Source organism: Podarcis bocagei (genome assembly GCF_964188305.1).
Source record: "Podarcis bocagei genome assembly, chromosome: 11".
Taxonomy (NCBI): Eukaryota; Metazoa; Chordata; class Lepidosauria; order Squamata; family Lacertidae; genus Podarcis; species Podarcis bocagei.
The window spans coordinates 30298885-30312547 of record NC_138136.1 but is presented as its reverse complement, the minus strand read 5'-3'; the positions used below and the strand labels follow the sequence as shown (position 1 = coordinate 30312547).

The 13663-nt window shown below is 41.8% G+C and overlaps 1 protein-coding gene and 1 long non-coding RNA gene across 5 annotated transcripts in view; one reads left to right on the top strand and one right to left on the bottom strand.

Moving 5' to 3' along the window:
* The window catches only part of LOC308597000, a 272467-nt gene that overhangs the window by 30216 nt on the left and 228588 nt on the right, over positions 1–13663 (bottom strand). The gene's annotated exons all lie outside the window — the stretch shown is intronic.
* ADGRV1 (adhesion G protein-coupled receptor V1) overlaps positions 11415–13663 on the top strand; it is a 246448-nt gene continuing 244199 nt past the window's right edge. Inside the window, exon 1 of one of the 3 annotated variants that reach the window (XM_081212313.1) lies at positions 11415–11516. In XM_081212313.1, coding sequence (XP_081068439.1) covers positions 11450–11516 — 67 coding nt within the window. In that variant the 5' untranslated portion in view covers positions 11415–11449. The remainder of the gene's footprint in view (positions 11517–13663) is intronic. The other 2 variants (XM_081212312.1, XM_081212310.1) reach the window with 2 other exon arrangements.

Genomic DNA, 13663 nt, shown 5'->3' with positions numbered 1-13663 from the left:
TCCCCGTTTCCAGGCAGGGAAGGAGGGCAGGGAGCCTCCGGACCGCGCGTGGCAAAAGTCTGGGCAGGAGTCACAACTTGTTAGTTGAACTCTGGGATCTAGTCCTAACCATTCTCTATAAATGAGTGGGTTGGAATGATTTTTCGGGGGTGAGGATCGAACTGGGCCCTCCAGCTGTTTTGAGACTACAGTTCCCATCATCCCTTGACCACTGGTCCTGGTAGCTGGGGATGATGGGAGTTGTAGTCCCAAAACAGCTGGAGGGCCAAGTTTGGGGATGCCTGGAATGCATCATGGGTTAAAAAAACAAAACCGTGCATGCACACCCGATCAAGACACCATCATCCGTCCCAACCGTCTAACCCAAGAGAGTCATTTGCGCTGCAATAGTATTACGACGAAAGTCTGGGGTTGAGACGTCCTGAACCCTGAAGCACGACTGCAAGGTGGAAAACATCATGCACGCTTCCGCTTGTCCCTTGCTAACGAAAGCAAGGCCTGAGCGGGTTTGCCTTTGGCCCACACCTTTCCTAGGGAAAATCTTCTCTTTAGGGCACTTACGGTACCTTTTTGCCCCACGCTTCACAGGCACAGGACCTCCGCTTTTCTTTTTTTCTTTTTGCTGTTATGTTTTCCCTGCGAAAACTCGCTATTTAAAGCTGTAGTGCAACAAGCAGCAATTCAGGTTTTCTGCACATTGCATGCTCTGATTTAGCATTAAAGCGGTTTTTTGCAGGGAAAGCTCTGGTGAAAAGAAAAAGAAAGCCCTTTAAAGCTCCATGTCAGACAAGAAGTGGGTGTCAGGAATAAATCACATGGAGTAAGTGAAATTAACTCTTATTACAAGAAACACAGCCAGCTTAGAAGCACCAGGCCTCATGAGCACAGCAACTCTTCTCAGTAGGTCTTGCCCCTATGAGGCAATTGTGGAGGCTAAAGGTCCCCGCTTTCCCACAGCTGCCTAAATCTCCTCCCCATGGTACTTCCCAAGCAGTCTGAGACTATGTTGATGCTCCTCCTTCTTCATACCTGAATACTGAATCCATGCTGGAGTAGCACACCTGAGGCAAGGAAAAAGGTTAGGTCAGGAAGAAGGACAGTACAAAACCTGGAGGTTCCTCTCTCTTTTTTTGTATGTACAGTAGACACATCAGCCTTCAGTGTAATCTGAGTTGCATCTCATCACTTCTAACATCTTATTGGTTTGTTTTGTTTTTAAACCTTTTCTGTTTATTTACTCTTGCAGAGAAGTGATTGTTGTCCCATAGAAAGCAATTCAGCTATCCAGGATTTTAGTGCATCTGACTGGGGAGTACCGTGTCTACCAAAACATTAAAAAGCAAGAGCAAAAAGCAGGAATTTGTCATCTTTATAACCTGGATCCTACTTCATACAAAAAATGTGTTGGGGTTTTTTTTTGTTTGCAAACATTTTTAATATTATTCATTCATTTTATTTATATGCCGCTTTTGCACCAAAAAAACCGTAGAACATGCTCAAAGAAGTTTAAAACAAAGAAAACGGCTACATTTCAAACAAACATGACAAAAGCAATTTCATAATAACATAGCAAAACAGTAGCATAATAACAATTTCATAATGACATAGCAAAACTATAGCAAATACAATAACATACAAAAAACCACATTTTGATACTGTGTGTGTGTGTGTGTGTGTGATTGATTACTTAAACAACATACAGCATCCAATAGCAAAAATAACCAGGGAGCTTCACAGTTTCAAACCTTAGTCCTAAAAACACACCTCTCATGATGATGCTCACAGTCCCTAAACTGATATCGTTTATCTTATTGTAACTGGTATTTAAGACTGTTCTGCAGTAAAGCTTTGAAGCACATTCTTATGGTAGAAGAAGAGGATTTTGGATTTGATATCCCACTTTATCACTACCCTGAGGAGTCTCAAAGCAGCTAACAATCTCTTTTCCCCTTCTTCCCCCATAACAAACACCCTGTGAGGTGAGTGAGGCTGAGAGACATCAGAGAAGTGTGACTGGCCCAAGGTCACCCAGCAGCTGTATGTGGAGGAGCAGGGAATCGAACCCAGTTCACCAGATTACAAGTCCACCGCTCTTAACCACTACACCACACTGGCTCTCACCACACTTGTGGATTGAATTCATTTCCACACAAGGTCCAGATCAGGGATTCCTCTTAACAACAGACACTGTGTACATTGATCATTCTAAGGTTGTTAATATATGCTTATACATTGATTAATACTCATTTAGTAACTATGATTTACTTGTAGGAATTAATAATCTGCCTGCCTTCCCCAAAGAAAAGCATGAAGAGAAAAGCATGGCTGATTTGCCTGTCAATGGAGGAATTGAAATGATCTTTCTAAACAGAACAGTTCATTTTACTTGTGATATCTGTAGATGGCAGGAAAGCTTAGTGGCTAAGAAATGTCAGCTGTTAATGTTACTCACCTATTGACAAGGCACATTTGAAACCTTTTTTTTAAAAAAAAGTATTTTTGTGATATTTTAAGAACTTAGAACCTGCCTTTTTTTACCAAGTGAACTCAAGGTAGCGTTCAGAATACAACCAGAACAACGTAAACATCCTTGAATTGCAAACAACATAGCATAAATCAACCAGAAAGTGACAGCTAGAGAAACTTTCAGCCAAGTCCCTTTTTGGACATGACCATGAAAAAAAGTGGAATTGTCAATAGCAAAGAAACTGAGAACTCAGCCCTCGTGCATTGTTTTTGAAAGACTGCTTTTTAACACCAGTCACATAGCTGTGGGTGGAAACCAACAGAGGTTTGTAGACTCTCCTCAGCAATTCCTGTGACAAAGCTGGGTGTTTATCGCGCCACATATCACTGCTGATGTATCTTTAGCAGAACATTACTTTTAAAATATTGGGAGGTACAGCAAGGGGGAAGGTCAGGTTAAGGGAATCCCAGCATTTCTTTCCAGACAGACGCTACAGACACTATTGGATCAAATAAGCATTGCTAGACCAGAGCACTTCCTCAAGGAAAACAAAATAAGGGGGATTTGCTGTGACCCTGCTACACTCCTTTCTGTAACCATTTGTACCTAATGACATTTTCCCATCACCATACAAAAGGGTATATTTTCAACTTGATGAACAGGACAGTAGCTGCACAACCTATGAATACTAATGTGAATACAGCCTTTCTCCTTCCCTATGTAAATTACTTCACTTATCCTAACAGTGCATATTAAGTGAGTTAACAGGGTCAGTATTAATCATTGCGTGACACCTGTGTGTGCAACTGTAGGAACTCAGTTTGCTTGCCCTTCACTACTTGCCTGGGGTTGAAATCAGAATTTGCAAATGAGGAACATATTAGACAATCCTACTAGTATCTTTGAGGAAGAAAGGAGTTAAATAATTGGAAAAGGCAGGAAACTTGTTTTGCAGAAGCAATTTTAAGGGAAAGAAATGCAGCTCAATCATATGGGCAGCTAATCTAGAGCTCATTCAGATGACCAAGCTCTCCTAGGGAAGTTTGGTCAACATAATTTTAGCAAGTGTTGAAGTGAATTTTGTCACCTAGCAACTGCCAATATACAGTAACTAGTGCTAATTATTATTACCTGCGTTATTATTGTTGCTGCTGTTGCTGGTCATAAAACACTGTTGTTATGAATGGTGTTCTACAAACTTAAGTAAGAAACAGCTATGAAAAACAGTATTTATATCAGATGTACTATATGATCTGTTTTTAAGCTTTTGTGGTGGTTCTGTATTGGCTTCCTGGAGTTGGGGTTGGAAAGATACCCTGCCCAAAAGTAATATAGGCCTAATTTGAGCAAGCCACAATCCTTGTTTGGACACAATCCCGTAAACCAAGGATTGCGGTTTGTTGCATCTGCTCTCAAAGGAGCAGGAATAAAACTGGGGCAAACTGTTTGTCCATAGAATTATAGAGTTGGAAGGACCATGAGGGTCATCTAGTCCAAGCCCCTACAATGCAGGAATCTCAACTATGCTACTATCTATTATTTTATTTTAAATGTTTGGAAAGCCCTTTTCAAAAAAGCTCAGAGGTGACAGCATAGTTCAACAGTGTGTGCAGGGGTGGAAGGGGCCTTCCAAAATAAGCAAAATGTTTTTAAAAGCTTTCCTTGTGCATTTTAATTCAGATTTGCTCCACCCCCATTCTTTTGCCCCTTTTGTGTCCGCATCGGACTCCTCCTTTTTACAAGACTGGCAGAATGCTTGAGAAATCCATAGATTTCCTTTCACGGAGTATCAGGAATGTTAATGCCAACATCTTACGACTCTTCATAAGCCATAATGTAGCTCATCCTGCAAGAAACTAAAAGAGTTTGCAAGATACAAATATGTTTAACATGACCAAACGGATTGAATGGGGAGAAAAAAAGAAGCCAGTCTTTTTTGGTTTCATTGGTTTTGTCCCAGCTCCCGAATAATAAATCCTTAAAAGCTTCAATATTGATTCAATGAAATGAATGGCTGGATCACTCTGGAGAGGCCCTAGCAAGTGGACAAATGCTTCCATGGTTACCCTGCGCTATGCAGTGTGGTTGCCGAGCATTGTTCGTTTCCTCCTCCTGCTATTGAAGAAAAATAACAAACCACAGGGAAGCGCCACACATGGTGCGTATAAAGAGGGAGCAACTTAAAAGATCAAGATCATTGTAGGCAGTCTGACGCGGATTTTAGATAGTGCTGTTTCTCCTAATTTTACTTTGTGTACACAAAGAAAGTACCCTGAGACATATGTTGCTCCTGGCCAAATTAAAGCTTTTTTTTTCATTTGCTTCAAGTGATTCCCCCCCTTTTTTTGCAAAGTTTTACTAATGACCACTTCAAACTTTATTTTTTTCTCACAATCAAAGCATTTCCAGCTCTTGAAAAGTTTGCCTTTAATATTTTAACATATTTTGTAAGAAAAGCCACTTTATATCATTTTATTAAAATGAAAAATCGAGCAGAAAATGAATGAAATATTGAAGCAGAGGCAAAGAGGTAGTAGCATTCCACACTTTTCGTATAACTTACAGTGTTAATCTGATTAGGTCTTGTGGCGGTGGCATGGGAGGAATTATAATCGGACTGCATTTCAGTCCATGCACTCATAATATGCATTGGTCTCAATAAAAATCCCATGGGATGCAATCATGTTGCTTGGTGGAGTAAGGTGTCTGCTAGAACAACCTATTTGTGATGAAAAAAGCATATGAGGAAACCCAGTATATGTGTAGGACCACTGAAGCAACAAGAAATGCCAAGAAAACATGACATGTTGCTAGCTAATACAAATGGTGTGGCAATGTACTTAAAAAATCAAGATCTTTTATCTGCTAGGGCAGGGGTATGGACTCTGCACTCCTCCAGATGTTATGGGACTTGACCACCAATGAGCCCCGGCCAGCATGGCCAATGGTAAGGAATGATGGGAGACATAGTCCAACAGCATCTGAAGAACCACATGTTCTTCACCCCTGCCCTAGGGTCAGCTCAAACCTTTTGGTCACTTTAGCAAATGAGGCTCTCTCCATAATAAAAAAAGATGCAATAAAATAAATAAGTGTGATGGTGAGTACAGTGAGCTCGCATCTTCTGCAGGGATTACTTTCCTGGGATGGAGCATATACTGTACATTAAAATCATCACATCACATCTGCATGAGCAATCTTAACTTCTAGATCCAGCACACCAAATGGGTCTTACCCTGCAAGCAAGGTGCAGAGCTTTTAAGCTCTCCTTCTTTATAAGGCTTTGGAAGACTCTCTTATGGGGCTAAGTCATCACATCTCAGTTTGTCACACATGCACTGGGCACCCACGGTGTGGGGCATGTCAGCGCTGCTGATTTCTTTACAATATTAATTCATGTTTCAGACCAGTTATCTTGTTATAACAAACCTTAACTACTTTATAGGTTGAATTGTTAGTTATTGAGAAAGGTGAAATGGTTTAGAGTTGTGGCAGCATAACTTATCTTGATTCTGCAGAATTGCGATAAGATCTCCTTGAGGACTATAATATTTATTTAAGTTTCAAACCATCAAGAACATAATAACCCTCCTGAGTCAGGCCAAAGGCCCATTTAGTCTGGCATCCTGTTCTCTCGGTGGGCATCCAGATGCCCCCAGGAAGCTTGCAAGCAGGATCTGACACCGTCTGCATTTGCTATCTCTAGCAACTGGTATCCAAAGGTTTATTTCTTCCAACAGTGGAGTCCACACTGATAACAATAATGAAGAAGACTATAAGAGTGGCATAAGTTAATAAATAACTTCATGTGAAACACACCCACCCACCCACCAAGAATTAATTTTAAAACACTTAAGATGTTTGTTATGTATGTTCTTTTTAAGAGTGTGCACGCGCACACACACATGGCTCATGTAAGATTATCCTGCCCAATTTCACAAGATCTCTCTCCTCCCACCACAACCCCGTGCTTCACAAACCACAGTGCTTAGCAGGTCCTTCTACCCTCTGAACAGGTTTTTCTGGGGAGGGTACGGGGGGCTGGAGAGAAAGCTTGGCTGAGCAAGCTGCCTGTTGCTTACATTACCTTTGGATACAACCCAAAGTATTTAAACTGCAATAAAGACATACACAGAAATATTAAGTAACTGACAACTTGACATCCTTTCAAGGGCATCCAAAATTGCCACATTTGGTAGCTGGCTTGCTGCACCTCAAGGTAGGGCTGACTTCATTGCCCATTTGTAGATGCGGATGTTTTGCTGTTTAAAATAAATAGGCAGTAATGCTTCTGAGGACCAGTTGCTGAAAGAGAGTGCTCTTGGTCTAAGGTCCTGCTTGTGGGTTTCTCATAGCAGTGGAGTACCTTGGTCTCAAATTTCAGTGGCACTCTGGACAACGCCAAAATTTAGCACCCTCCCACCTCTCACCTTCCATTATACATCATCGATGTGACGCCGCCTGCAGTGCCCCCAAGGATGTGTGCCCAGTGTGACTGAACCATTCACACTCCCCTACATCCATCCCTGCTCATAGGTATCTGGCTGGCCATGGTGAGATCAGGATGCTGGAGAAGATGGGTCACTGACCTGATTCAGCAGGCGCTTCGTATGTTCTTATATTATTATGTGCCATCTCCACTCAGTTCATTTAGTTTAAACACTAACCACTGCATGGAGCAATTAGGTTTTGGACTCAGAATGCAATGAATGCATAATTTATCTTGGTGCTAAGCAAAGATTTCTTAAAGATATTTCTGCTGCTGAAATGTCACTTGATGGAAATGCTAAAGGAGGAAAGAGTTGTCTATTCTCCTTCTTTAGTTTCTCTTCAAAAGTGTAAAAGAAGTTGGGCAGAAGCATCTGCTTGCAAAATTGATTAATTGTGAACTGCACTGTGATCTTCGGATGAAGGGTTGTATACAAATTTAATAATAATAATAACAATAATAATACTGTATTTATTCAAATGTCATGCACACCTTTTTTGGCCAAATTATGTCTTGAAAATTAGGGTCTGCATTGGATTTGATGGAGCATTTAAATTTACCAGCAAATACTTGTTTGGTTTCAAGGTTTTGAAAATTGAGGTGCACATTAGATTCATGTAAATATGGTAATACTACTACTAATAATATATTGAACATTCACATTTGTATTTGCTACTACCCTGTATTGATGTTTAACCACTTTGGAGATAGCAGAGAAAATGTAACAGGTGGGAAAGAAGCAATTATTGCTAAATCCTCTCCATTGTCTGGTAAGTGGCCATTGCTATTATTCTTTGACCATTACAGTCTCACTGTGGAAATCTGTTTGTGGTTGGCAGTGTTGTGAATTCTTCTCATTCTTTGCAGATAGTTACAACATAAAACTTCCAAAGAGCTTGAGAACAACATGCCCTTTCCTCACCATTATATGGGTTATTGTGACAAGTGTCTAAGAACTCAACACAAAACAATCCATTGTATTTATGAAACATCCTCTTTGTAAAATGTCCACTATGCTCATATTCTGAACTGTGCTATCCTTCAGAACCCTTATTTACAAATTCCCTTGTCTTCATTGGGAAAATTTCTTTGATATCTATCACGAAACTTTCCTTTGATATTGGGCACATAACTTTCCTGCCAAGTCCTTCACAACAAAGACAAGTTATTTCAATAATATCTGCCAATAAAATCAAGAAACTGCCTGCTGTATAATATTCAAGCCACCCAAATACCCTTCTTGACAGAGGAACATCTCTTACTTTTCATCATCAGAACTTCCTACAAAACACTTTTCTTTTAATAATTCATCATTTAACATTTATCACTATTGTGAAATCTGCACATATCATGTTGTGTGCTATATCACCAGTCTCTTGGGAGCCCATAATTATCAATGCACAGAACATGGCTGGTCACTCATAACTATACAGGGCTGGCTGTGACTTTTTGATTGCTTCCCACAACCTTGGTACCGACACGCAAAGCGATGTATATTGGCATATAGTTGTTCTGTGTTTGGTGTTCATGCTCTCATAAGACCCCCTGGGATGAAATTCAATGGCACCCTTCTTTTGGACCACCCGCACTCTGCTTCACAGGATCTTACACCAACTTTTTGGTACAATGCCAAGGCTTGTGAAGCTGTGCTGGAAAAGCAGTCGCTGCACACAACCCTGTGGTCTTTTTTTATTATTATTGCTTAGCACATAACCTATTAAGATCAAGCAGTGTTAGTCACTCTTTCCTTCTCTAAGCTCCTTTCCTCCGCCCACGTTTTTCTTTCAAGTCCCCCTTGTCTTCTGTCTTCATTCATGCCATGCCAGTAAAAGGAAAAAGGCAAGACTTGAAAACAAACAAACAAACTGGAGGCCGCTGCTGCTGCTTTCAGTTGTGTTTTGTCCTCCTCTGAGGCATTTTTCAAAGTGTGCAGCTCAGTACAAAGAAGGAAAGGGAATGTCTAACCACACAATTAGGACCTATTCTTGCTATATCTTCCGTATTAACAACAAATTTCTTTTAAAGGCGAAATCAAAGCTGAGCTGGAGAGAACATATTTTAAAGCAAGATGAGACCATCTAATTTTCACCCTTCAGATCTGTAGAGGTTTAAACCGCTATGCAGGCAGCATGTGGAGTCTTCAGGAATAGCTTTGGAGTGCCTTGTGTCAGGCAGCAATAACCTTTCAGACAGAAGGGCAGGAAGAAGAGGTTGGGGGATGCTAACGACAGGCTCCTGTTGACAGTGACCAGGCCTTGTCTGACATAAAGCAGTTGTCCATCTCAGAAAAGCAGCAATGTAGTAGAAAAATCACTGTAAACACGGGCACTGTTCCTCAATAAGCAAAGAGAAAAATAAAATTGTTGTCATGAGGCTGCATGTAGTATTGCTTCTATTATCACCAAGAATAATAAAACTCACTGAATTTGAGGAACTTGGCAGAAAGCCAACATTTAGCAAAAAGAGTCTTGTCAATTAAATTTTCCTTTGCTGGACCAGTTGCAATATAAATGCACTCACTCGCAACGACATCCTATTGATAAAAATGTAGTGTATGTCTCAATAAACATTAAGATCAGCCTGATACTTTCAAGACAACAACTGGAGAAGCCTCAGATACTTTGTATCATCACATTGTTTTTAAGTGGAGAATGTATGTTCCCAGTCTCTGTTAAAAAGTCCTAACACTTTTTTTAATGGCATAAACTTTTAAATTTTGTTTTGTTTTCTAGGGGAGAGATTACACAATATGCAAGCAGAGGTGGTTGCCAGAGTTTTACAGGCAGTCATCAAAACAAAAATTAAATTGCAGACTTTGCAATCTAACATCCACTATTTCTTTTTGTCAGGGTTCATAATTGGTTTTTCAACGATACACCTTTTGCATAAGGTCACAAAGGAGAAATTTAATAAAACAAGAAATACAAAAACAAACAACTCCCCTCATGCCAGAAGCGATTCAGTTTTTTCCTGTCAGAGAGTAGCGCCATCCAGCAGGGCCCATACCTGTCTCACAACTGCATCCCATATGACGAATGAAATAAGTCCATTGGCCGGGGTGCCAACTTGAATAAAATATTGGGGGTGGGGGCTTTCCAGGTAAACCCCGCCCTGCATAATCGATCACAAGACAGGACACATACACACCATTTGAATGGCAATGCCCCTCAACTTTGGGGAGCCGAAGGAACCTTGGCCTCTTGGCTCCTATGACACTGACTGAACTACCTTGCCGGAGAACCACATTTTCCTTGGGTGGAAAGTACTGGTAACACTTGAAAGAAAGAAAGAAAGAGCGAGAGCGAGAGCGAGAGCGAGAGAGAGAGAGAGAGAGAGAGGTTCCTGGAACCAAAGTCAACTCCTGAAAGAATATACAGTACAGTGGTACCGTGTTTCTCAAACGCCTTGGTACTCAAACAACTTAGAATCCAAACACTGCAAACCTGGAAGTACCATAAGTGTTCCTTTGCAAACTGTTTTTGGAAGCTGAACATGCAACATAAGAGTGTTACGCTTCCGATTTGAGTGTTATGCTGAAGTCTGTCTGTTTCTGCTATTTATTTTGAGTTTTTGTTTTTGCGGCTCTTTTTGTTTTGTTTTCGTGACTGTGTGGAACCCGGTTCAGCTACTGATTGATTGATTGTGTGCCTGCAGTACATGGTTTATTGTTTTCATTTCATGGATCAATGGTCTCGTTAGATAGTACAATTCATGTTAAATTGCTGTTTTAAGAGTTGTTTTTAAAAGTCTGGAACGGATTAATTCATTTTGCATTACTTTCTATGGGAAAGTGTGCCTTGGTTTTGGAATGCTTTGGTTTTGGAACAAACTTATGGAACAGATTAAGTTTGCGAACCAAGGTAACACTGTATCTAGAGTCTCTGCAACACACACACACATTAATACTAGTGGTCAGGGATGCCAACTTGAATAAAATATTGGGGGGGGGGGTCCCAATAATTGATCACATGACGCAATGCATGCACACCATTTGAATGGCAATGCTCATAAACTGGGGGGTGGCCCCCTCAAAGACTTTATTGGCGTACTCCTCTAGGAGTTGACTCCTATATTGGTGGTACTTTTATTTTGCAATAATAATAATAATACTGTCACTTGGCAAGACCTGAGGGAACACTCTGCACCTGCTCAAGCGCCCTCTTCTTTCCTAGATGACTCCCTTTTCCAGGGCTGCTGCTGAATCCCTTTGAAAAGCCCCAGGCTCAGCTCAGTCCCAATCAAGAAGCCTGAATGCCGTCGGCGCGAGGGAGGGCGACTCTTCTTCCCGCCTCGCCTGCGGCCAGTCCCCTCACGAAGGGGCCGCGGGGTGGGTGGCCCCCTTGTCTCCTCCCAGCCGCCGCGAGAGCTGAGAGGAAGACGACGACGAGGTGGAGGAGCATCAGGAGGAGGAGGGGAGGAGGGTCCAGGCTGCAACGCGCCCGTGAGCCGTCGGAGGGCTGGCCATGACGGGACGCGGCGGCATGCCGGCGTGAATGACAGGGCGCGAGCGAGCGAGCGAGCGAGTCCACGGGACGCCCATGTCCACATCCCCGGGTCTAGGTAGGTAGGTGCCTCGCCAGGGCTCCCGGCCGGCCGTGGGAAAGTTGCCCTCCTTTCGCTGCGCTTGCAGCACCTGTTGCTGCCGGCGAGCTCTTCTCCTCAGCCTTTTCCCTCAGCGTTTTCCCGCTCATCTTTCCCCTCGCGCTGCACTCGGGAAAGGGTCCCGCCTCGCTTCGCCGCCCGAAGCCTGCCGCCTGGGAGCCTCTTACTTGGGTGTAAGCGGGATTTCTCGGGTTTCGTTTGCAGGGGACGGTCCGGGGCTCCGAGCGCCGCCACGAAACCCGCAGCGCCCCAGTCCCCCTTTCGCCATTGCTTTTAATGGGTTGCGCTTTTCCCTTGGGAGCAAAGCAGAGGTGCTGCCTCGCTGTCCTCCTCCCGCCCTCAATTCTCATCTCTCTCTCATTTTTAACGCTTTTCCATGTCTCTGCCTTGTAAAATAGTCTCTTTTTTGGGGGGGGGGGAACAACCATTCGAAGCGATGGCTTTGCATTGCTAGCTGTAAAATAATAAATTAAAGTCAATGCAAAACTACCCCCCCCCCCATTCTAAGAATGGTTTGCTCGGCTTTAAAAAGTGCAATTGCTATGTATGGGGATTGGGCAGGCTTCTTTCGTGGGTGGCATCCGACGCATTCCTACACAGAGTAGACCCTCTGAAATCAATGGGCTTAGGTTAGTCAAAGCTAGCTGAAGTCCATTCGTTTTAGTTAGTTCGGCTTCTTTGGCTACAATCCATAATGTTTAATTATGCATTACTCAGATGTGGAACTTCAGCCCTCCTGTTGCTTTAGGTCCCTCCTGCCATGTAAATACACCCCCTACATGCTATGATAAGGATTTGTGGGGGAACATGTGCTTTATACATAGAGATCATAGAGTTGGAGAGGTGGAAGGGACCCTGAGGATCATCTAGCAACGCAGGAATATGCAACAAGCAGGTGAATGATAAAATATAGAACAAAGAGCATCTACAGATGAAATTCTTCCTCTTTTTCACATGCAGTTTCCATTCTTATCTAGAATGCAACAACTCAGAAACAAGGTATTAACCTGGAAATGCTGAGAAATAAATCATTTACACAGAGATCAAGAACATGCTGTTAAGTGACTGTAAGGTTACAATCCTATATACACTTACCCGAGAGTAAGTCAATGAGCTAATTGGGGCTTACTTCTGAGTGAGCATGTACAGGACTGTGCTGTTGGTTTCAGTGGAAAATAAGCATGTGCTTAACCCCCTTGAATGAAATCAATGGAGCATGTAGTCCAGTACTGTGTATTTTTACTCTGAAGTAAGTTCCACTTAGGTCAGTGAGACTTACTCTACAGTAAATGTCTATGAGACTGAAGCCTTGTAATCCTATGCCTACTTGCTAAGAAGTTCCATTGTGTACCAGACCGCCAGGTACTATGAACGAAATATTGTTTAAAGTTGTTGTCAAATGTCTATGATTCAGTCAGTAATTCTTTCACAAATTTGTACCTTAAGTTGTGAAATAAATGTATTATCCACAATGACTTGGGCTCATAATGGTTCACTTTCCATATGATAATAGGTTTGAACGATATGATAACAGACACAAAACATGGTGTTAAAGTTGCCATTGACTTAAAAAGGGAGTAAGGGTTTTTATTAGTGTTAGCAAAATTTCTGGTTTTGAGTGCTACAACTTTGGTCAGAAATTGCAAGTACAACTGAAGTTGTGCATGGGTTAGAGTGAGCCTAATAAAATGTAAACCTTGGTTAAGTCTTTGTGCACTTTCAGGTATGGAACAGATGTGGACAAGATTATAAGTGCTTTTGTCCTGTTCTTTTTAAAAGCAAAAAAAAGCAAGCACATTCAAACTTCATCAGTAAAAGAAATGAGACTCAAAGAGCATTTAAGGCAGGCTGAATTGTGGTCAGCAATTGTATATAGAAAATATTTCCTTCAGTCTTGCAGGGCTAATGTTACTCAACTGGAGATGTTGGGAGCCAATGTCATTTAATGTCATAAAGCCCACCAATTTATGAAGAAATGTGAACATGTGATATTGTTTAGAGAGCTTATCAGATACACTTCAGTTACATTACTTGTATCCCATTACTTAGTTGAAAGTGGCTACTTGGGTGAGTAGAGTTAAATGTCTCTTGGCTTGTCAAGATGT